Source organism: Gymnogyps californianus, chromosome 16, assembly GCF_018139145.2.
Source record: "Gymnogyps californianus isolate 813 chromosome 16, ASM1813914v2, whole genome shotgun sequence".
In the NCBI taxonomy this organism is placed as follows: domain Eukaryota; kingdom Metazoa; phylum Chordata; class Aves; order Accipitriformes; family Cathartidae; genus Gymnogyps; species Gymnogyps californianus.
This window is the reverse complement of record NC_059486.1, coordinates 7,851,832-7,874,766: the sequence shown is the minus strand read 5'-3', so window position 1 is coordinate 7,874,766 and position 22,935 is coordinate 7,851,832. Positions and strand designations below refer to the sequence as shown.

Sequence of the window (22,935 nt, the reverse complement as noted above, 5' to 3'; positions counted from 1 at the left end):
AACAGTAAGATACAAGATTCCTGTTACCAACAGGGTATAACAGTAGGGGAAAGACAAACAAACAAACAAAAACAACCAACCAACAATCAAACAACCAGCCTTTAAAAGTCTTACAGCATTGTATCATGTTCACATTAAGAGCTTGACTTTTACTCTGAAGAACTCAGTCAAAAGCTCTTGATCAAAATTTCTACAGAATCCATATTTATTAACTGTTCTATACTGAATGTGCCTTTCCTCTCCTCCCATCTTGCCAAACTCTTTGTCTTGCTTCATTTCCCTGATATATGACCCTGAAATGAAATATAAATGACATGGTTCATTTGTTTCTCTGTATAACATGTTTTGCCATTGCAATATATTCCCAATGCAGTACCATATGACAGTTACAAACAGACCTATTTTTACTTTAAAAAACCCCACAGATGCACTTCAGAAGAGGTTTTCCCCTATATCTGCTCCTCTGATTTATCAACATGTAGGGGAGAAGGGACTACAATAATCTTTTAGGCTAACCTCCAGCATAATTTAAGTTGCATTGTTTCCCTGACTTAGGTGTTTGAACAAGAATATACACATTTAAAAAAAGTCTACTGTAATCTAAATCTAGCTCAATGCTTGTCTAGTTGTTCTGACTATTAGAATTACTTTCAAGAGAAGACGGTGCTGCATTTCTTGTCTGAATGTAACTTTAGGCTCTAAGCACTACATCTTGTTTTACTTTTGCCTGCTTCATTAGAGTATCATTATCCAAGTCAAGTTCTCCACACAGGTACTCAAACTCATCAGTTCACAAATTCTGTTTACAGCACATAACCATTTTATTTGTCCATGAAGTGGCGTTAAGAAAACTAATACTGTAATCATCACTATTTTACTATGACACCAGGGCTTGTTTGTCCACTTTCTTTTTCTATTGCTACTCCTTCATACCTCTTCCTTTTGCATTTTTATCAATCTTCGGCTGCATATAGTTTGTCAGAGCTGCCATCTTGCCTTTCTTACTGATTCCCAGCCACGTCCCACCTTCTTTTCCTTCCTCCATATCCAGACCTAATGGAATAAGTAAGAGTTCGGCTATTACATTAATTTTAAGAAATCTCAAGCTTAAATCAGAATTTCTTAATACAAATCCTGAGTCTTGATCAGGCTGGATAAAACGCAGTAGGTACAAGACTGTCTTTCCGGACAAGTGCGGTAAGCCCACTTAAATTACCTGCCCTCCAATTCTGCACTATCAAATATTTTCCAAGCTACTACAATAATAGATGAGAGAGAATGAGAAAATGAAACGTAAAAGCAAAATTATAAGCTTTGCATATATGCTAAAATACATATAAAACTTTAAGTAGGCTCAGAATGCTTGTTAGCTCAAAAGCTAATCTCAGAAGATTTATGTTATTTGCAAGTTTAAATTCACAAGTAACCAGAAAAATTTAGAGTAAGCTAGGTAACTGATAAAAATCTTGGACTCTGGTAACAGTAATTTACACTGAGGAAGGGGACCCACAAAAGTGAAGCCCACAACTAAACCTCTTGAAAGAGAGTACAAGTTAAAAACAATCCCACTACCTATTTGTAATGAACTCATGTTAACCAGAAAGCATTTAATGGAAAAACAAGAACTAGTTCAATATAACATGTATAGTGTTAGAAACCTTTTAATTCCGAATCATCACGTCATAAGATAACTTTCATTAGAAGCTCAAAAGAACAGGTTTTGGATCCTTATTCAGAAACTCCTTTCTTTCTTCAGTATCCAAAACTTCAATATTGAGTTTAGCCATATCACATCTTTACACAATACTTTTACTACTGTTCTCTACCTTAACTGAAAGGCGTGCAAAAGAAAAACATACAGCTTTGTTGACCAATGCCCTGTAATTAACATATAGCAATTCCTGTTTTCTGAAATTGCTGTAAGTGCAAAATATTTTTTCATTTTGAAGTCACACAAAGAATAAATTGGATTTATTTTGGTTCAACTTGCTGCTTTCATTTGAGATAACATTATTAACTCAAAGGCATATATACATGGGATTTCCACAAATACACCCCCTGGATGGAGAATATACCAGTTTCTTATGCCAAATATGGACAGAGCTGACAAGAGAATAAAAGACAAAAAAGATTAGGGCCCTTCAGTTTTCAGGATAGCTTTTTGTTTGTTTGTTTTAAACTGCTACATAGCGGGGGAAGCAGCATCCAGAATGTCTGCCACGGAACAGAAATGTCAGCCAGAACTTCAGAAGCAAGGGAGTTGTAGTGCAGTGGGAGTAATTCATCCTCACAGGCCTCCTTGCCAACAACAATAACACACAGCATCAACAAAGAGTATTTGTAAAGTCAAAATCTTGCATTTAAACAATGCTTTGTCTTCCAGAGCTTCATTTCTGTTTCTGAGAAAAGGCAGAAGTATTGATTATACTTAAAAATGACTGCAGATAGATTCCCTACAAAGGAGTACAGTCACTCAGCTGTTTGGTTCTATCAGTTTAGCAAAATGTAGACATGAAAGCTAATAAACTGATGGATCAATAACTACAACTATTCCGTAGCCTATAAATTAACTGATAAGAAATGAGAAAGTTTTCACTTTCTTGAGGCTTAGTTTAATGATTTCAAGTCACTATTACAGACAATGAGTCTGTGGAATAACTAATTCCACCTACGTTAAGAAGTATTTCAGTGTATCTGACAAAGCTAAAGTAATCATTTGTGATGGACAAATTAATCTGATATATTTCCACTGCACTGCTCAGACTGAAATCAGTTAAAGAACGTAAAACACGGAAAAAACCCACAAGATATTAAAACACAAATAAGATAATAATAGCACAATTCATCTTTCAAACTTACGACATGTTTTGCCCAGAAGTATAGGGAAGAAGCATATTTCTTATTAGAAATGCACCACCACCTCCCCAATAACAAAAAATCCAGGCTGTAATTCCCTCATAAATTGTATGAAAACCACTCAAAACAACAAGGCATACATACCGCTAAGGATCTCATTGCTGCTGTCCCAAAAATCTGCTGATTTAGATGGTCTGTGGTAAAATTCATCTCTGTTAGCTGCTAGAATAAGCCTGTAGAACACAAGAGGAAAAAGATACTATTACTTACAAATAGGAACTTCACAGTACAGGCAGGAACAGAATCCAATTCTTGCCACAGCATTAGCTCATTTTCAGTATGAAACCATCCTTTATCCTCCCATCTCACCTTTATCACTCAGTGTAAATGTCAAATGACATCTGACAGCAGCCTTCTCTCTCATTGTCTTGAGACATTCAGCAAGTCTATCTTGTGCGAATGAGGCAGCTATTATTTTCAAAGAATAATACTTACAACGCAAGAGATTGAATTAAGATCACATAAGCAATCTTAAGATTCCTCAGCATGTGAAGTTACAGCTTAATTAAAGAAAATTTAAGAGTAACCCACAGATTTATAGGTAACTTATCAAAAAAATCTGAAGCATAAGAGTATGTTTTTACTGGATCATTACTTCGGATCACGTAGTCACAGTATTTTTTAATCTAACTTTGACACCTAAAGCTCTGTTTACGTGGTTCAAAGATACAAGTCAGATGCTTGTGTCTATAAGTACCCAGAACAGAGATAAATTTGTGACAGTCTCAAAGGTCCAGCCCCACTGAAATTCATTTGAAGAAACAACAGCGTGCTCAAGGAGGCAGAGAAGTAAAGGGAAAAGGCATAGGTTTTTGTAACAATCAAGAGGTATTTTGGTGGGGCTTTTTCCCTCTGTTGTTTGTTGTTTTGTGGGGTTTTTTTGCATGTGTAGTTGCTTGCATAATCTGGGTTCTACCAGAACAGTAGAACAAAACAGTTGAATCATTAATGAGAGTCAGCCCTTGCAGCAGAGAAACTACAAGCAGCCCTGGAGGCTACACAATCAGGAGGTAGGAATAAGTTATGAAAAATAATATGCAATTGAAAAATGCTGCTGGATGAAATCCATTACTTATATTTAGAAATAAACACATCACTCCACAAGACCAAGTGCTGTCCTGACAAAAAGCGTGCTGCAGCTCTTCACTGCCATCTAAAATTTGATAATTTTAGAAAACAAACAGATATTAAAGACACCAGACATTATTAGGAAACGGCAGTGACAGAAAATACTGCTAGCTATGCCTGGTTCCCTCTGCTTTGTACTTTGATAATTATCATAAATGGCACCTGCAGACTTGAAAGACCAAGTTCAACACGATATTTAAGAAGCAGCAGACATACAAGATAGGATAGGTCTTCCCCAAAAATTCCAGGCTTGGCAGCAATGCAGATCAGTCAAATTCAATGATAACACCAGTTCAAGCCAGTCAGGCTGTGAACGTAAAGGAGGTAAGATTTAAAGAGTCAGGACAGCCAGACAGCTTCAGAGGAATTTAGAACAGTCTCTGTTCTTGGCCTTTGAAAAGCAAAAACTGTTTCTCTGTCCATTTCATCCAGCAGAAGTTATTAAAACAAAGCAACTTGTTTGGTGTACTCCCTTACAGATCATACAAATACCGTACTGAATGTACGCTACCGTCATTTCATTAGCAGCGTTAGTACTGGAACACTAGAAAGAAAAGTCTAGGCTAATCTGACTGTGCACATCCATCTTTTGAAAGTGACAAAGTTAACATTTTCTGTTATTCAAAAGCAATGAAGACAGCATCAGAAACTAAATTTAATGACTTATTGCAACATCAAATAGATGCAGGTTATCTATAAATAAAAGCTTGAGTTAGAAGCAGTTAGAAGTGTTACTGGATTTCTATGCTGAGAATCAGCATTCAGACACTGCCATTTTCAAACCTGTAGAAGAGCGTTCATTTGATGCTGCTCTTCCATCAGCCTTTTTTCAATCATTATTTTGGAATTAAAAAAAAAAAAAAAGTGTTTTTCATTGGTAGAACATCCTCACTGGAAGAGCAGGTAATGGATTTGGCTGATCCAAGTAAAGGGCAAAAGACAACTTTAACCCTAGGCAAGCTGTATGCTGGAGACTCAGGGCAACAGGTGACTGCAGACACCCCTGCACACAACTCCATCACACCACACCGTGATCCAACAGCTAGAGCTTCCAAAGTCCTGGTCATTATTACCCATAACATGCCTTGCCTTTATTTCAAAGGCAAGATTGTGAGTGTTCCCTATTCTCTCCAGCTATGTTGCTTAATATTTAATTTTAATGAAATGTCATCTTTCAGAAACCTGCGGATTTTCTTAACCAGTTTCCTATAAGCTCAGTATCTTCTTCACTGTCAGTTCCTCCTACCAGCCACATGTCAATTACATTTACACAGAAGAAGCCAAGTTTGCTACTGTAAACTGAAGTGAGACCATACAATTTTCATTCCAATTTTAAAGCCACGACACACAAGAATCAATTCCAATGAAATCTCACTACTTTACTCAGCATTCAAATGTACTGGCATTTTCTGCAGGTTTCTGGACTTTCCTGCAAATTCATCTCTTCATTAACACAATGTTTTAAAATACAGTCATGAGGTGCCAGTTGCACATTAGAAATACTACAAAGAATTATAATCAGCTATAGAGAAAATAAAAAAGGCTAACACTTCAATAGCATCCTTTCCGTAAGGAAGATGCTTAGTATTTTGCCCAACAAAGATAGCATCTCTTGGAAAGCACAGCGTATGTACATTTGTATCTTTCCAATGCCAAATAATCATAGTATCGTTCCTTTCAGACTTGCACTATCTCTCTTCTAGCTGATTCTAGTCTTCGACCTAGAGGCTTTCAGCTGGTTTACCAAATTTCTGTCATCTTGCTTGAATATCCTCCATTTACAGCATGCATCTTCCTTTTACAGATTTTTATTTAAACATCTCTACTGTTAAAAAATAGTTTGGCTAAGGCGCATTTCTCATTCCTGAAGCTCCAATTATATTTTGCCTTCAATAATTCTTGACACGACACCACAGTTTGTTTATAGTATCTAAATACTAAAAATAAGCTAAGTCTTTCTGGTGTGATTGAATATTCTCCATCTCAAGTTTAATACAGACTCCTAAATTTAGCACAAGGCTAGTATACAGGATCACTATAATCAAAACATCTTCATTTTGTCTTTTATGAAGCATAATCATACCGAAAAGGAGCAATATTAAGTGACCCTCATCTTCTAATAAATTGCAAAAAGCCCATTCAGCTATTTTTATAGCTGAAATAATTCAACTGTATTAGGATTTATGTATTAAGATTTATTTTAATGTTGAGGCAGAGAGATGAAAACATGAGAAATCATTCCATTAAAGCAATTTCCTACAATGTAATTCAGTTCCATAAAAAAGACTCTGTGATCATAGCTTTGAAGCTTGAAACATGGATTTATTTGTAAGATGCACACGGTATAGTTCAGAAAGATGTAAAGGTAGCATATTACCTTTGACAACAATAACGGACTACAGTAAAGCGTTTGTTACACCGCACTAAACTTTACTACAAATAGGCCTGTAGAGAGAACACAGAGGAAAAAGGGTAACACAGCAAGTTGCAGGGTTACAGGAAGATAGATTCATTAGCATATCAAAGGTGAACTGTAAGCTTTTTGCTTAATTAGGTGCTCATGAAATTTGGCCAATGTACTGCTCTAGAAACTAAAGTCCACCTGGATGGAAAATTCTCCTAAGTGTTATGGAGAACATGATTTAGTTTGAGAAAGTTTATTGGCTACAAGAAAGTGGCCAACGATATGCAGTTTGTCTTTTCAACTTTTAATGCCTATTTTAGACATTCTTTTAGTTAGAGATGCAAAGTAGAGGATAGTAAGGAAAGTAATTGTAGATGCCTGTTTTAACATGGACAGACAAATTAGGATGTCTGCAGGTACAGGAATCCCCTTCTGTTGGGAAAACTGTTCCAAGACCTCACTGTGAAATAAATAGAGCTATAGCACAGTAACACACACAAGTTGTCAGGAAGAACTACGCTTAGCAAGAGACTAGTATAGAGAGGTCTACCTTGGTCTAATGGCTATAATACTGTTCAGAGAATTAGAAGGGGTGGATACCATTCCCAACTGATACTCAGACCTATGTGCTTCAGAAAGCTGAGGCAAAGGTGAAAAAAACTTAGGAACAATTTAAGAAGAAAGAACTTCAACATTCTTCCAAATAAAGAAAAGCAAAAATATTTAGTTATGGTGTGTTAAAGAAAAAAGAGGGGACTAAAGTTACATATCTGATGTTAAAAATCTGACACCAAGAACATTATGGCCTGGCACTTATCACCGAAACAGATGGCTCGGAGTAATTTACCTCAGAGGTACAGAGCAAGACATCGCTTAATAAAAGGTACTGAGAAAGTTAAATACAATTAAATATTCCTGAATTTGGGCCAAAACATCTCAAAAGTGTTTTCCTATTTTGACACTGATAGCAAGTTGTTTTCTGCTATAAATCAATAACTTCAATCTTGATGCAATTTTTTATAGCAAGCAAACTACTGTAAGTTTTACTTTTAAATATTGATCATGGCAGAAAGTTCACTTGGCAAGCAACTACAGTTTATATCTAAAGGATTTTCCCAAGAGGCATCAAAACTGATGAATCTGTCTTTTGCTAACTAGCAAAACAAAGAAAGTCAGACCGAATAAATGGATATATTAATTCAGCACCAGTCACATCATAAACAGAAACCCTTTTTAGGCAGATTCCAGATGCAGAAAGGAATGCACTCTGTGGACAATAGAAGTTTCGGTTCTCATTTCCTTTCTTTCTATAGAATGGCATCTGCTTCTCAATACAAAAGGGCAGAAAAACAAGTCAATGAAAGGCACAATGATTTACTGAGCATACTGACTCTGACGGTTCCTGGATGAATACCAATACTTGCACCCCACAAAGTAATACGGAACCTATACAGTATGTATAAATACAGAAAGCAATAGAACTCTACAGTCTTCTTACTGGCCTGAAGTGCTATCTTTCCATTACATACTGAATGTACTCGAAGATACTGATGCTGGATATGAACTTTTAAAATAAAGGGCTGTAATGACAAAGAAAATTACTACAGGAAGTTTAATGTTTGGGAAACTCACTGTATGACATTAACACATCCAGTAAAACTTACCTAGAAGCATGGATGCTTATTTTGTCTTAAGCTTTTGGCTAAACATTTCATACACATGACTATTAGTTTATTACCTAAAATTTTAATTAATTTTAAATTTTAATTAATTTTAATTACATAAAATTTTAACATGACTGTTAGTTTATTACATAAAATTTTAATTGCAAGCACATTTGGGGGAGGGGGAAGGCTAGCACACTTACTAAAAGTTCCTTATTCTCCAGTTCACAGCACTACTTGTTTTACATTGATAGGAGTATAATCAGTTTGAAAGCAGTGAGATTTGATTTCCAGCATTTTCTGAAATTGCAAGTACTCAATTTTAGGACAAACAGCAACTGAAGATGTTTAAGTACACCCTGTCCCAAAAGCAAACTGATAGGCATAAATAACTGTGAGGATATCTTGACCTCATCTATCCATATTTTAAAAAGCACCTATTCACAAGCTCACCAGTTCTGTCAAAAACAGTGGAAGAGCAAGCAGTCGTATCCATGATGTAACATGGAACAGAGCGGTGAACTACACAATGAACAAGAAGGTACCGTCCTTGGGAGGAAACAGGACAAAGTGGCAATTCAAAGTAAACTAGAAGGTACATAAGCAGTTAAATTTCAGTATTAGTACCTTTTGGATTCAGTGTACTGCTCTCTTGGCTTACAAGACTGGACCAGCACATATTAAGAGGAGAAATTAACACACAGAGTGGTTAATAACTGCAATACTTCTGCTCTACTGTCTGCCCATTACTTTCCAGGCTAAATTCAAATTGTTGGTTTCAAACTGAAAGCCCTAAACATATCTACCCTACTGAAAGAAGGGTACAGCTATAGCTGTGATGCCCCAAACACGATTCCCCTTAGTTTAAATGAGAAAGTAGAAGTCAGGACTTTCAAACTCTGGATTACAATATTTAAAGGATTTATCCTACACCACATGATAGATCACCAGCAAAAGGTCCATGATTACAAAGCCCGAGTCTTCTGACATAGTGTAAAAACAAAGAGTTCTCAAAAGGTTACAGTAAGTCCTCCAATGGGGAAAGTCATGAAGTTAAACATTACAAAAGCATAATTGAACACGTAATACTGACTTTAGTTTGTAATTCAAATATTGGCTACAAAAAGAAATTGTATAAAAAATTATAGAAACAAGTCTGTTTTAACTAGAACCATCTTTACCTGTATGCATTTTTTGAAACTGGTCGGGGGTCAAATTTGAATAGAAGGATGCACATTGAAGAACCGATGTTTAAATCCTGCTGCTTCCACAAAGGCTCAGCGCAAGGTCATTCTGTAATAGCCTACAAAGTAAATAAAGATTATCTATTATACTGCAAATTATAAAAAGATAACCTTGCTTCTATGTTGAAGCTTAAAGACTGCAATGTTCTTACGAAGAGCTCACAATAAAAATAAATAAAACAGGACTTCCAAAATAGATTTGTTTCAATGAATGGTTTACTACCAAAATTCTTACGGTAGTTGTTTCAAAGTTATGCTTGGCTAATTCAGATTTTTAGGAAAGAAACAAGCATCAGGAAAATACCGACAAAGTCTACAGTGCTAGCAATACATGAAAGACAGACTACTAAGTAATTTTCTGCTTATTACCAATAAAGTACCACTACTTTTTTCCCCTGTCTTAAGTAAGGCAAAATGCTTCTGTTAGAATAAAGGAGAAAATAAGACTCAAACTGTTGCAGAAGCTGGAAAAAGCCTGATCAAAGGGGGGCTTTACACTCCCTAACCTGTAAATAAAGTATACTTTAGGCCAAGCTATTATTAAAGTCCAGGAGAAAGTATTATTGTTTACCATCAGGTACAAACAAAAATATACTGGACCAGAGTGTACATTTTGATTAATAGTTTCCAGCACTTGTGAAATGTTTAAAATGTTGGCCATGCTCAGATGGCATGACAAATGTGCTTTGTATTTCAAAACCACATAACAGCTTTCAAATATTTTGTGTTGCCCCAATGAAAATTTTTCTGGTAATAAAACTGCAGCCTGATCTTTACTTTTTGTGGCTGCTAAAACAATTAGCAGAATGTTACCAACGAACCACACAACCATGTTTTACTGCTACTGAGAGCTTTTTCCATGCAAGAGTTTAAGGTAGGTGAAGAGGGGAGGGGGACAGGCAGAATTCAACATCACAACTCTAAAGCCCTTTGAGCAACCCAGTGACTGAAGCAACTTCTGTACAAAAAGTAGAATTTTTAACCATACTTCCAGATATGTAAAAGTGTCTCTCTTCCTCTAATGTTCACATCATTTACCTTAAGAGATATCAGGAAATGGATGACCTTGACTACGTTTCATATTACCAGAAGTAGAGCTACAAGTGCAGCATTTACACAGATTTTTTTAATTAACAGCTCACCAGTAGCTGCTGGCTCCTGTTAAGTCACAGTTCAGCACTACGACTAGCCTGCTGTTGCTGTCATGGCACAAGAAGTTCAGTCTTGCAATCTAATATTCTGCAAAGAGACTCTTCTGTTGCAGGAAATGAAATAACTCAAAAAGAGGTGCAACACTCCTGACACGCTTGCCAAGGCACAAGAAAACTTGTGCAAGGGAGTGTGTGTGTATATATATCTCTATCTCACAAAGTATTTTAAATTATGTTCTGTGACAAAAGGAATTTCCCTCCCAAGATGACTTCATAGTCTACTAGCTAAGAGCAGCAATAGCCTAGCTATCCCAACTATTTTCTGTTTTACAGGTTACACAATAAGGCATTAGAGAAAACAGAATTAAATCACACCGTAGGCTTTTTTCACCTCTAACAAGTCAATCCCAAAATAACTGGTTTAGAAATTAATCATAAATTGAAGATGCAGACTTGAATTTTGGATAACTGATTTACTAGCCAGGTGTTTAAAAAGATCCATAGCCAGCTTTATTTAGAAAATCTAATCAGTTTTAAGAAGGTGTTATCACCCTTCTCAGACTCCTATTGCTGAATTTTCAATAGACTGCAATCACACTGGACTTGTCCAACCGAACTACCAGTTCTGGAAGACTTGGATCTTCTACATACAGATCTTGTTAGCTTTTCACAAAACTCGGGATCTTGTACCCCAGCTGCTTTACGTCCCTACACATAAATAACACTGACCTGTTCACGCCTTCCACTCCAACTCTTAAAAAGAAACTGAAGCAAAACAAAATTAGTCACAGTTCAAATCACAGAGCATAAATTTCCTAGAGCAACAGACAGCTTATGAACTGGAGCACAGTGCCATTTCCAGATAATATAATTAAAACATAACTCTAGGTATTTCTGGAACCTTTTATACTGATTTTTTTACTTTAAATTTCTGATGCTGTCCAGATATCCAGGCAGTATCTATATGCCATACCCTACCTCAGTTTCTTTATTCAGGATACCATAGCTTCTACCAGAAGGGATTTAAATTGCAGATCTTCCTATTCATGATTTCTCCTCTGGAACATTACGTCATTTGTTACTCTGCACCAGCTACCTTTCTTTTAACCTTGTCTTGTCTTGGTCCAGAATCTTCTTGTCTTGCTTTATGTCCTTCTCTCACCTCCAAACCTACTCTGCCTCTAGATACTTGCTTTGTCATTGGACATCTATTTTTCTGTTTGGTAATTTTTCTGTTCCCAGAAGAACATGGAACACGGGTTTCTTCATGACTCAGGTTCTTCAGCATGCTTATTGTGCAGCCAGAACATAGTCATGAAGATTATTCACTTCTGTTCATTCTACAGCACCTTCCAAACAGGTCCCTACCATACACTTGTCAATCCAACCAGCTAGCGGATGAACTATACATTGGTTAACTGTAGCAACCTGGGGTATTGTCAAGTCTTGCAGTTTTTCCCCATTAGAAGACTGGGCTCCCAAATAATCTTCTCAGGGATGCACAATCCTATATAACACAAGCCTCCAGCAAGGTTGGGGGAAATAAGTCACCTCTCTTTTCCGAATGATGCAAATCTCACGGTGGTTATTGTTTATGTAACTTAGTGCACAGGCTACACAGAAATCAAACAGGAGATTATTTTCTTTTCCCCTTCAAAAAGTGAATCTTTTTGCTAAAGTCATTACTGATGAGAGACTCAAATTAGGACAGATGAGACCTTTCAACCCCTGCTCCCAACATTACAGCTAGAACATTGCAATAAATGCCAAACTAAGAACAAAGGCTTATTTTAGCTGACTGACTGCTGCTGTTCTGTTCCTCAAGCAATTTTCTCACAGACAGCTCCACAAGTAAATGGCAACGGCACTCTGTCCTTGACAACAACTTGACTGAACATAAAATTGGGAGCAGGAGGAATGTCAATGAACAACTGTGCTGCACCAGGCTCAATGCTGGGCAAGATGTCCTCCTTCCTGTTCCAAGTTCTGTAGATGGGGAGTTCTGTAGACAACTGCTCCCCCCTCTCCCCAGCCCCCAATTTCTCAACAAGAGTTGCAGGCTGTGTTTATAAGCCACACTGTAAAGATGCAAATAAGCTGCTGCACCAAAAAGGAAAAGCAACGAGTTTTCTGTTAACAGACATGTTTAACATTAGCAGTTAGGAAAGCTAAACCTGGTAAAAGCATTTTAAAGAGGCACTCTTTCACGTTAGTCACATTTTTGAACATGCAAACTCTAACATACATTATTGTATCTGCTATCACTAGTTGCACTTCTACCAAAAAAAGCAAGTTTATCACATGCTAGTGATTTCAATTATGCAATTTCAATTTTACAGTTCAAATCTTTGTTTTATCTTATCTTTTCCTTTACTTCCCATGTAAGCTGCAGATTGGGGAGAAAACTTTTTGTCTCTGAACCAGAAAGTCAGCAGAGCCAAGCATTAGCCAGTGACTCACGTGACACATTGATGACGTCAAAAGTATCTGAATTAGTACTGGAAAAGTCTTTGCAAAAGCAGCAGCAGCACAAGACTGATCCTAACCATGGCTCTGAGAATTCATGTTGCAAAATCTTCCTTGGAAGCCCACAAAAAAATGGACAGATTACATTTGCTAAAATAAAGGACAGAATCTCAGAGAGCTTTAGTTTGTCTTTAAGACATGTACCCAAAAGCTATATAAAAAACAAATCTAGATTGAGTGATTTCTTGCCTGTTTGTTGAGCAACTTGTTATAAAAATAAGATAGCAACTTACAATTCAGTTTAATAAGCAGTTTCATTGTAATTACAACTTTGTATGTCCTTCGGAAGGTAAAGGGCTACAGCTTCTACTATCAAGGATATATTATTGTCTGCCCATCAGAAATGAACTTACGTCCATAAAACACATTAAATAAAATGCATTAACAATGCGGTTCATGGAGCAAGCAGTACACTAGAATAATACTGTACACTATCGTTCACTGGTCCCTACTTCACAAAGACAGAAATATGATCGCTTCATTCTTTTCGCCTTTTCCTCAGTGTGAGCATCAAGATTGACATTTACAAATATTAAGCCGTGCCAGACTATTTCAGAAACACCACTCATAGCTCAGAAGAGATCCCCTTCAAATCTACAGTTGAGAGGTACCCATTTACAGTATCAGCATGAACATGGTAAGTAATCCTTAAAACTTTTTTTTTTTTTGACAAAGTGCAAAGAAGCATACTTGGTGAAAGCAGGGATATAAAATACAATTTTAATGGGCAACTGTCACTGACTGCTCTTGCTGACTATGGAGATATGGCTCCCAGTATTCATTAGGTGTCCTGCCAGATAATTAAATGGATTACTCAATAAAAAAACCTGTTGACAATTAATCACTCATAAGACTACTATTTTAATAAACAGGTTTCAGGCTCCATTAGCTGATTTATTGAGTTCCCTTCAAATAATCAATTCAGTCCACCTGTTTCTGCAACATTACTGGTCAACATAAAGCTTACACAAAAACTGCCAGTCAGAAAACAGCAGCAGAATAAGTTTGTAGCACTCACCACAATTATCTAGAGGGACAAATATTTTCAACACTTCAATGCCTTTCTAGAATCCATATTCATTATTATTGGGTACTACTGCTTTGACAGAAGTATCTTTTTGTCACCCCATCAACGCTGCTTGATGTTATTACAGTTCTTTAAGTTACATTTGTGATTTTAGTAACTCCAAATATCAAAACAGTATTATTTATCTTGGGCTCCACCTGCCGGCCTTGAAACAAGCAAAAGTGTTTATAGGTCCTATATAAACAGTCCAGCCTTTTTTTTTTTTTTTTAAATTCAGACAGAAGCATTTAAGCCAGCTAAAACAGAGCTATCCCTTAAAATAGCAGCAATGCCTCCTTTGCCAATTAAGTAACCAATGTATTTTTGTACTTTCTTCAATCAAAGCTGATATTGCATTTGCAACACCTGTTGTGTTTTTATATCCAGGGCTGGATGTTAGCCTTAAAATTCTTGAATAAAAACACCTTGTAAGTGAGACTCAAATTTGGATTATCTGAAATTTAAGACAATTAACAAACATTAAGAGGAAAAAAACTGAAGAGAGGCTGTCATAGGCATGGTAAGTACATAAACATTTAATCAAAAAATCTTTATACAGGTGTCATTCTTTCAAGCTCATATTAACATAAAAGAGGGTGCTGCAACTGTGGGGATGAGACAAGCATATTGTGCAGAGCTGCCATTACAAAGCAGATGTGCTCAACTCAGCCTTCTCGTCATTCAGCTATAGTTGCCCACAGATCAAGGAGAGAAGATGAAAAAGATTAGGTCAGCACTGGCTTCCACACTTGCAACTTGATCCTACGGCAAGTCCAAAGCTTGATCAAAAGCTGACTTTCTACCTCCATTTCAGCAGAAAATGTGTCTTCAAAACTATCCTTAGAGACGCAGGAGGCGGCTTAGTTAAAAAAAGTTCAAATAAAAAAGGCTAAGTTGTGGCACAGCACATGCCTTCTGGTTTTCTTTTTTGAAGACAATACAAGCCAGAATATGCATACTGTGCAACATGACAAGGTCTGCAGAATGGGGGGGGGGGGGGGGGGGAACCTCCACTCTAAGGTGGAGACAGTGAAGACTTACTGCTCTCTGGATGAACTTTTATAAAATCTAGTTTGATTATTCCTAGTCAATAAGACAACAGTCATCAAGGATGAAATGATAGCAACAATCTCCTATTTCTGTAATGTTTCTAGTTTGCTGTCTAACTTACACCTAATACACACAAACCAGCTTGACAAGAACTACAAACATCCTGTAATTAAGCATTCTGCTCCAAATGGCACTGCTGATTTGGAAATGACATTAAAGCAACTAACATTCTTATTCTGTGCTACTGTACTCTATTAGACAGTACAGTGTGTTGTTTTGCTCATTTTAACGATCTGTTAAAAGCCTGAGTGGATACATGCCAGCATAAGGTAGCATTTAGAGGGACTATCAAGAGACCAAAACATGATAGATGGTCTATGTTCTTTTCATAGGGTTCTACCATCATTTGGCTGATTAGAAGCAATCAGTTCACAATTTGGCATAAAACCATTTTACCTTTAAGAACTCCCAGTAGCAGCCTTTGAAAAATGAAGCCATTTGTTATGTATTTTGTTTTCACAAATGAAGCATCATAAATAACATCTGTCAGTTACCACAGTGATCTCAATTGCTTCTCAACTGATCCAAAACTGTTGTTTAGATGCAGTCTAAGAGACAGCTAAAGATCATTAGTCACTGGATTCTGATAGTTTTATGTAACACAACAATAACTTGTGGTCAGCAGAGTCTAAAACTATTTTACTGCTTCTTTTGAATTTGTCCAAAGGAAACTGAGCACTACACTCCTCACATACCCATAAAAGAATAAAATTGGATGCATTTTCTTTCAGTACTGGAACGAGATTTTTTTTTTATATATACTGAACTTTAAAATCATGGAAAATAAGAGATGCTTGATTAGTTTTTAAAAGTAATGTACCTTTTTTTTTTTTGCACAGGTAAGTGTCTCACAGTTGCATTTTTCAAAGCATTTTACCAATTTGCTTTTGCACTTCCCTTGCGTAGCACATGCTCCTGAGTAGTAATACTAATCATTAAAGATAAAGATGAGGTGGAATAGATGGATCCATGATCTGAGGCCTTTCAAGTTGCTCCATATAAAGACAATTTGTAACTAACCTAGGGTTTGTAATCCTACCAAGGTGAAGAGTCAGTCTTCACTGTGAGAGACAGCAATGCAAAGTAGAACACACATGAAAACACAGAAAATAACATGTAAGGTGCATGCAATTCCCAAGTGTCCTGGTTTCAGCTGGGATAGAGTTAATTTTCTTCTTAGTAGCTGGCACAGTGCTATGTTTTGGATTTAGTGTGAGAATACTGTTGATAACATGCTGATGTTTTAGTTGTTGCTAAGTAGCACTTACCTTAAGCCAAGGACTTTTCAGTTTCCCATGCTCTCCCAGCAAGCAGGTGCGCAAGAAGCTGGGAGGGAGCATAGCCAGGACAGCTGACCCGAACTAGCCAAAGGGGTATTCCATACCATGGAACGTCATGCCCAGTATATAAACAGGGGGGAGTTGGCCAGGAGGAGCAGATCATTGCTCAGGCATCAGTCAGCGGGTGGTGAGCAACTGCGTTGTGTATCACTTGTCTTTTCTTGGGTGTTACTTTTTTTTTGTTATATTCCTTTTCATTACACTTATTATTATTATGTTAGTAGTGTATTTTATTTTACTTTAGTTATTAAACTGTTCTTATCTCAACCCATGAGTTTTACTTTTTTTTCCTCCTCCCCACCCCACTGGGAGGGGGGAGGCGGAAGCGGCTGCATGGTGCTTAAGCTGCTGGCTGGGGTTAAACCACGACACCAAGTTTAATGAGCTAATTTTATTTTCAGCTCTTCAATTTCTCTCTCTGGCATCTTACTAGGTTAAGTCCACTGTACAGCTCCCAAGAGAACCAAAGGCCAGTAAACATCACCTTTCACCACACCACGTTTTAAAAACATTTGCAAGAGATGGAGTAAGACAGCCTTCCCCCCAGTTTCTCAAGAGGGCTAGCTTCTCCTCTGCCACAGATCTGCAGACCCAGAGGTTTTTGCTAGACTTCTTCCTCCTTTTAGGCTAAGACTGTTATTTTTAGCTTTCACAATTCTTAGGTTTTCTTCAGTGAGGAATCAGCCAGGAATCCTTTTTTTGGCAAGAAAATCTATTTTCCATTTCTTATTCATAGAAAGTCTACGTTACAAGTAGTTGGAGGAAATACTTAGTGGAAGAATCATATATACTTGCTCTGTTCTTATGCTCTTCCCTAGAGATGTTCCCCTAGACCCTCCCAGAGAAAGAATACCAGTCTATATGGACCTTTGACCTGACCCAGTACGGCTGGTCTTATATTCTTAAGCTTAACTTCCTGTGACGGAAGTGCTGCAATCATCACTTATAAGCGTGTTTTTATTCCCGCTCTTCCTACCTCATCTACAGTAACTCTGAGCTTACTACCTACCCTGAACAAAACTCAGAGGGGCCATGGGGTGATAGACATCCTAAAAACTTGGGGGGAGGAAGGGACCAAGAAAAAACACAAACCCACAGCAGTTAAGTAGATGAAAGAAGTCCTACAAGTATCCTTAGATAAGAAAAAACACATTCATTTCTTTCAAGATAGCAGATACAAAATGAACATTGCAACACAAGAAGAGCTTCAAAGCTTATTGCTTTGAGTTCAAATAATCCTTCTAGGAGACATAAGGTAAGGACAACAGAATTTTGTTAGTTCTGCTGTTAACAAAGTTATTTATTTAATTGTAATTTTAATGCGCTCTTTAAAAAAGCATGCCCATAAACTTGATTTGGCTGATCACTGTCAGCATTCAGCAGGTTCACTTGGAATTGCTCTCACAAGAGCAACAGTAGTGTCTAGGCCTACCTACTTTACTGCAGGTATGTTATATGTCTGGTTGTTTCCACTTTCAAGAATATAGTTGCTATAATGGTAGACATCCTATTATTGAGTCTGGAACAAGTCTAAGTAGTTAACAAGAGAGGTGCATAACTGCACTGAAGCATTGCCAAACATACCAAAACAACTACAGAGAAAAATACTAGCCTGTCCTTTAGCCACTTAATTTAAAATATTAACTGAGTATTTATAATGAAAATATATAGCAAGTTGGCTTCAGTTAGAGTTCAGATACTCGAATCTCTATATAGCCAGGATCAATTCAGTCAAACTGCTGCTAAGAACTATGGGAAGCCTGAAAACAACTCACCTAAAAAAAAGTTATTGAATTTAACTGAAAAAAGTCAAGTTCCTGTATATTTTGACTTTTAATAACAGCATGATACACAGTGGAAAGCGAGCTAGTAATCAAGCGCATCTCAGAACAGCCTGTGCCCTGTTGGCCTCATATAATCACAAAAGAAATCTCTCAAAAAAACCCCAGTGTTTTCAATACCTACAAACTGAAACATCAGTAATTTTCAGTCTCTTTCTGTGACTATTGAGAAACTGCCATCAAAGGGTCACCATATGTTAAAACGATTACTTTATCAAACTCTTGTACATGACGCAAGTACCAACTAGCCACCACCAGAACAAGAACAAAATGCATAACCAAAGAAAACAAGCGTTGGTTGACACTTCAAAGTATTCCAGTAGCTGCTGTTGGATAAATTTAGGACAAAAAGTTTCTTGACCAAAAGGCACTCAGGACCAGCGTTTTCCTTCGCGCCACTCGCTGTGAGGGGAGGCAGTCACCGCTGCCGCGGAGCGCTGGGGCTGTGGCGCTCGGCCGGGAGGGGCCTGCCGGCCCGCCGCCACCTGAAGCACCCACAGCCCCCCCGCCCCCCCAAACCAGGAGCCCGTTAGCTCCCCGCCAGGCCACGCTGCGGGCTCGGGCTCCCCACTCGTGACAGCTGAAGCGACTCAAGGCTATTTCTGAACCTGGCCCCCACCCCTCCCACCCAAGCGCGAACCAGGAGGGGCGCCGGCCCGAGGTGACTCCGCCAGGACCGCGCAGGAGAAGGGACCCGGGCCGCCCGGCCCCACCAGCCCCCTCAGAGGGAAGAGCCCCGCGAGCCCGCCGCACTCACCCACCGCAACGCCGCGGACACCAGCACATCCCCACCGCACCGCTTCCGGGAGCGCAGCTAGTTCAAAACAACGCCCGCCCCTATTGGCTCCGGGCGCCCCGCCCCTCCCGCGCGCTATTGGGGGACGGATTCCCCCGCCTCTCCTCCTCAAGCTGTCATTGGCTGGTTCGCACACAGGTGCCCGGTGGGCACCGCCCTCTCCCTTTCCCCCCCACTGGCCCGGGCGTCGCGAGGCGCTATGAGGGGCCGTGGCCTCCCGCTCCCCGCCCGGCCCTGAGGAGGACCTGGGCGTGGGGTGTTTCGAGAGGAGGCAGTACTGGGTGCTAGAGGCGCGTCACCTTCAACATAGCCCTGTATCCATGTCCGCCATAGTGGATTGGAGAAGTCATCTCTGGTATTGTATAGTACGTGGGCTGCTTCTTGGCCGCCTCAGCCTGCTTCCAGTATATTTTGTTTCAAGGTGTGAAATAGTAACATCAAAGGCCTGATCTGAGCTTCAAAGGGCTTATACCTCTGAGGCGTGATACACCCAGGACTGGGTTGTTCACAATCTTAGTGAGTTTGAACGTAGCTACTTATCCGTTTCTAGAATAAGGTCACTGTGTTGGATGTGTGTTAACCTTCAGGAGAGACTCCTCTTCCAGAAAGGCCCCAAAGTCATTGAGCCCTGAGATTGCAATGGTATGAATTCAGGCCAGGACAGCTTTCCTGAGGATTGAGGAAAACACAAGTGACGAAGTCAAATTTGCTTTCAGTTATTAAGCACAGCATGATCAGAACTGATAATTAAACATGTAGTAATTTTACTTAGATGTGCAGATTTATGCTGGGACTGGATCTGTGCCACCTTTTTGTCCTTTCATACTGAAATATTAACTTACTTGTGGGTTTTTCAAACAAAGTTTCAAACTTTATTTCTGACTTTTTTCACAGGTGGCAACAGAGGGTTTCAGTGGAGCCTGTAAATTAAAATGTTTTATGGTGAAGCCTATAAGGGAAGACCAGAAAAGCCTTGACTGCTGCTCTAGGTTCTAACACTGATAAACACAGTACACACAAGATACGGAACACTAATGAAAAGAACTCCCAGGGGTATATGAATGTGTAACGTGGCTTGCGAGGCAAAACCTTTCATCCTGGATGCAGAAAACCTGAAGTCAATTGTTGGCTTTACCACTGGTCTGGCATATGACATTGAGCAAGTTCATCTCAATACTTTCTTTCTCCATCATCAACAATGGGATGATAGCATTGACTTTTGCAAGGTCTTTTGAGATCTACTGATGAAAATTGCTGGGTAAGTATATTATCATCATTATTTGTACTATTGCTTTTGAAACACAGTAATAGATTGTAGCTATTACCTACATATATCAACCTTGATACATATAAACCTAAAATATATTTACATTTTCAGGTACAGAGTTGTTATTTAAAACAGTTATCTGATGAATAAGTTGACAAATTATACAAATCTCTTAATCTCCATTACACTAAAATTGGTAAAATGCATGCACATTAAATGCGATTTATTGTTCTCTGCTGTCACTCTGTTTCTCAAAGTATAGACTCATCACTGTGACCAAAGACTATTTAGCTCTATTCTTGATACCCATTAAAAATCTTCAAATGATAGGTCTGCATACCTTCAGTAGGAGTTATGTCTGTGGGAAGAAGAAAAGGAAAACTGTCCATAGGCTTAAAACTTAATAGTGTTAGGTTTTACTGATTTTTAATTTTTTCATTATTTTTAATACATATGGGAAGTTAGAATAACTTCAGAGTAATTTAAAAGCTTTTTTTAGGAGTCTTCACAAAAACAGCCTGCTGCAAGGATTTGGTGGCCATTCAGACTCTTCTGTTTCTTGTGTCTACTTTTTGTTCTGCCTAAAACAGCTCGGTTATTGTTGTCCCTTTTAGACCCTGTCCTAGGGGATCTGTGTATAGCTCCCATTGATTGTCAAACCAGAATAGCCTGATCGCAAGTAGGCAGTGATTCTGTATCCACTTGAAGTATCTTTGATGAAGAGAGTGGTACTGGCCTTCGGCACAGAACCTGTATTGGAGAAAGCTAAAAACTGAGCAGAAGTTTAGTGAAAAGCTTGTAGAATTGTCCTGAGTTAGTCTCAAAAACTAAAAGAGAAATAGCCCTGACATTTAAAAACTTTGTTCTATCTTCTAAGTGCTGGAATGCATGTTGTTTGGAATGCATAAAGCACACCTTAAATAGATTAAATAGCTTTTCCCTGAGAGCTCTCAAAAAGTAGTTGCTAGAGAGGAGACATCAGTGACCCAGGCAGAGTTTTCTAGAGATCAGTTCTTGCTCTGATCCTATTTGATGTCTCTATCAATTGTCTAGATGATGTAAGATCTTTACTAGTAAAATCTGTAGCTTACTAGATGAGTGGATAATTCATGACTGATTAGTTACAGAATCATCTGATGTGCCCAGTTAAATCATCCCGGTCCAATAACATGCATTTTTAATGTCAGAAAATGTGAGCAAACGCATCTGGAAATAAAGAATGCAAGGATGGGGGCTAGCTTGGCAAAAAGTACTTCAGAAAATAATTTAGCTGTTACTATATATAAATGTTTCAACACGACCTCTCAGGGTAATAACTGTGGTAAACTGGACTAATGTAATCCTTTAATGTATAAAATACAGAATATATAGACAGGGGAGTGATACTGCCTTTGTCCACAGCACAAGTAACACTGGAACGCTGCACCATTTCTGGCACCCACAGTTAGGAAGGAGGGGAAGAACACTAGAAATAATTCAGAGGAACATAAAAATAAGGAAGGGGGTAGATAACAAGATATAAAATAGGGCTGTAGGAAGCTCAAGCTAGTCAGCTTATGAAAGAGAAGGCTGAGATGTGACTCAATCACAGCGCACGGACCACTGCAAATGGCGAAAAGGTCAAGTTAGACAAATCCATAGAGATCACATGCCAGCATTACCTGGCTGCATTGCACCTGATGAGCCCTGTCACAGCACGCATTTCAGACATTAGCTGGGCCCAGAATCTCCCAGTCTACAGCTGTGAAAAGTACCATTTAGTTCCCCAAGAACAGAAAACCTTTAGCTGTACTGCAAGTCGGTGGGCTTAGTGCTGCAGGCCGGTTAGTGCGGTTTCGCGTACCCATCCAGTGAGGTGACATAGTGGTCCCTGCTGCTCCCGCCGAAAGCACATCGTCAGTGCACCGCTCCCGCAGGCAGCGGGCGGCAGTGCCGTGCCGTGCCCTGCGCACCGCTCTTTGCCGTCCGGGCAGCCCCGTCCCTGCTCTCGCACCGGGAGCGCCTCTCTCTCGCCGGGCTGCGGCGGCTCCTCCGCCCGCTCCCGCCGGCCCCGCGAGCCGCCTGGCGCGCTGCTGCCCCGCGCACCCGCCGAGGGGCCGGGCCGCCCCGCTCGGACGGACAGTCCCGCCGGCCAATGCCGCGCGGAGCGGCCAGCCAGTGAGCGGAGCGGGGCGGAAATGCACCAATGAGATTTCGGTTGCTGGGTGCGATCGCAAAGGAACTACCCAATAGGAAAATTCGCGGCGTGGGAGCAGCAAGCCGGGTTGTGTGCCGCCCGCAGACAGGCAGCGCGAGGCAGGGGTCGGCGGCGGAACCGCTGGCGGGTGTGGGTAGCCGCCTCGCTGCCCTCCGGCCGCTGTGGCGATGGGGTGGGGGCAGACGAGGGTGCCTCTTCCCTTCCGCTAGTACTTCCTCCCCCAGGTGTGAATGTTGAGGAATGATAACGCCCCGCTTAAAAAAAAGACTTGGAAAGACGGTACTA

At 39.3% G+C, this 22,935-nt stretch overlaps 1 protein-coding gene across 3 annotated transcripts in view; it reads right to left on the bottom strand.

Annotated features, from left to right (window-relative positions):
- Window positions 1–22,313, bottom strand: part of TANGO2 (transport and golgi organization 2 homolog) — a 42,493-nt gene extending 20,180 nt beyond the window's left edge. For 2 of the 3 annotated variants that reach the window (XM_050906604.1, XM_050906601.1), the window contains exons 1-4: window positions 19,148–19,177; window positions 9,294–9,415; window positions 3,001–3,089; window positions 934–1,053 (exon numbers count right to left, since the gene is read on the bottom strand). In XM_050906604.1, the coding sequence (XP_050762561.1) occupies window positions 934–1,053; window positions 3,001–3,089; window positions 9,294–9,349 (265 nt within the window). In that variant the 5' untranslated portion in view covers window positions 9,350–9,415; window positions 19,148–19,177. Of the gene's footprint in view, window positions 1–933; window positions 1,054–3,000; window positions 3,090–9,293; window positions 9,416–19,147; window positions 19,178–22,296 lie in introns of those variants that run through there. The other variant, XM_050906602.1, reaches the window with a different exon arrangement.
- Between the last annotated feature and the right edge of the window lie 622 nt (window positions 22,314–22,935).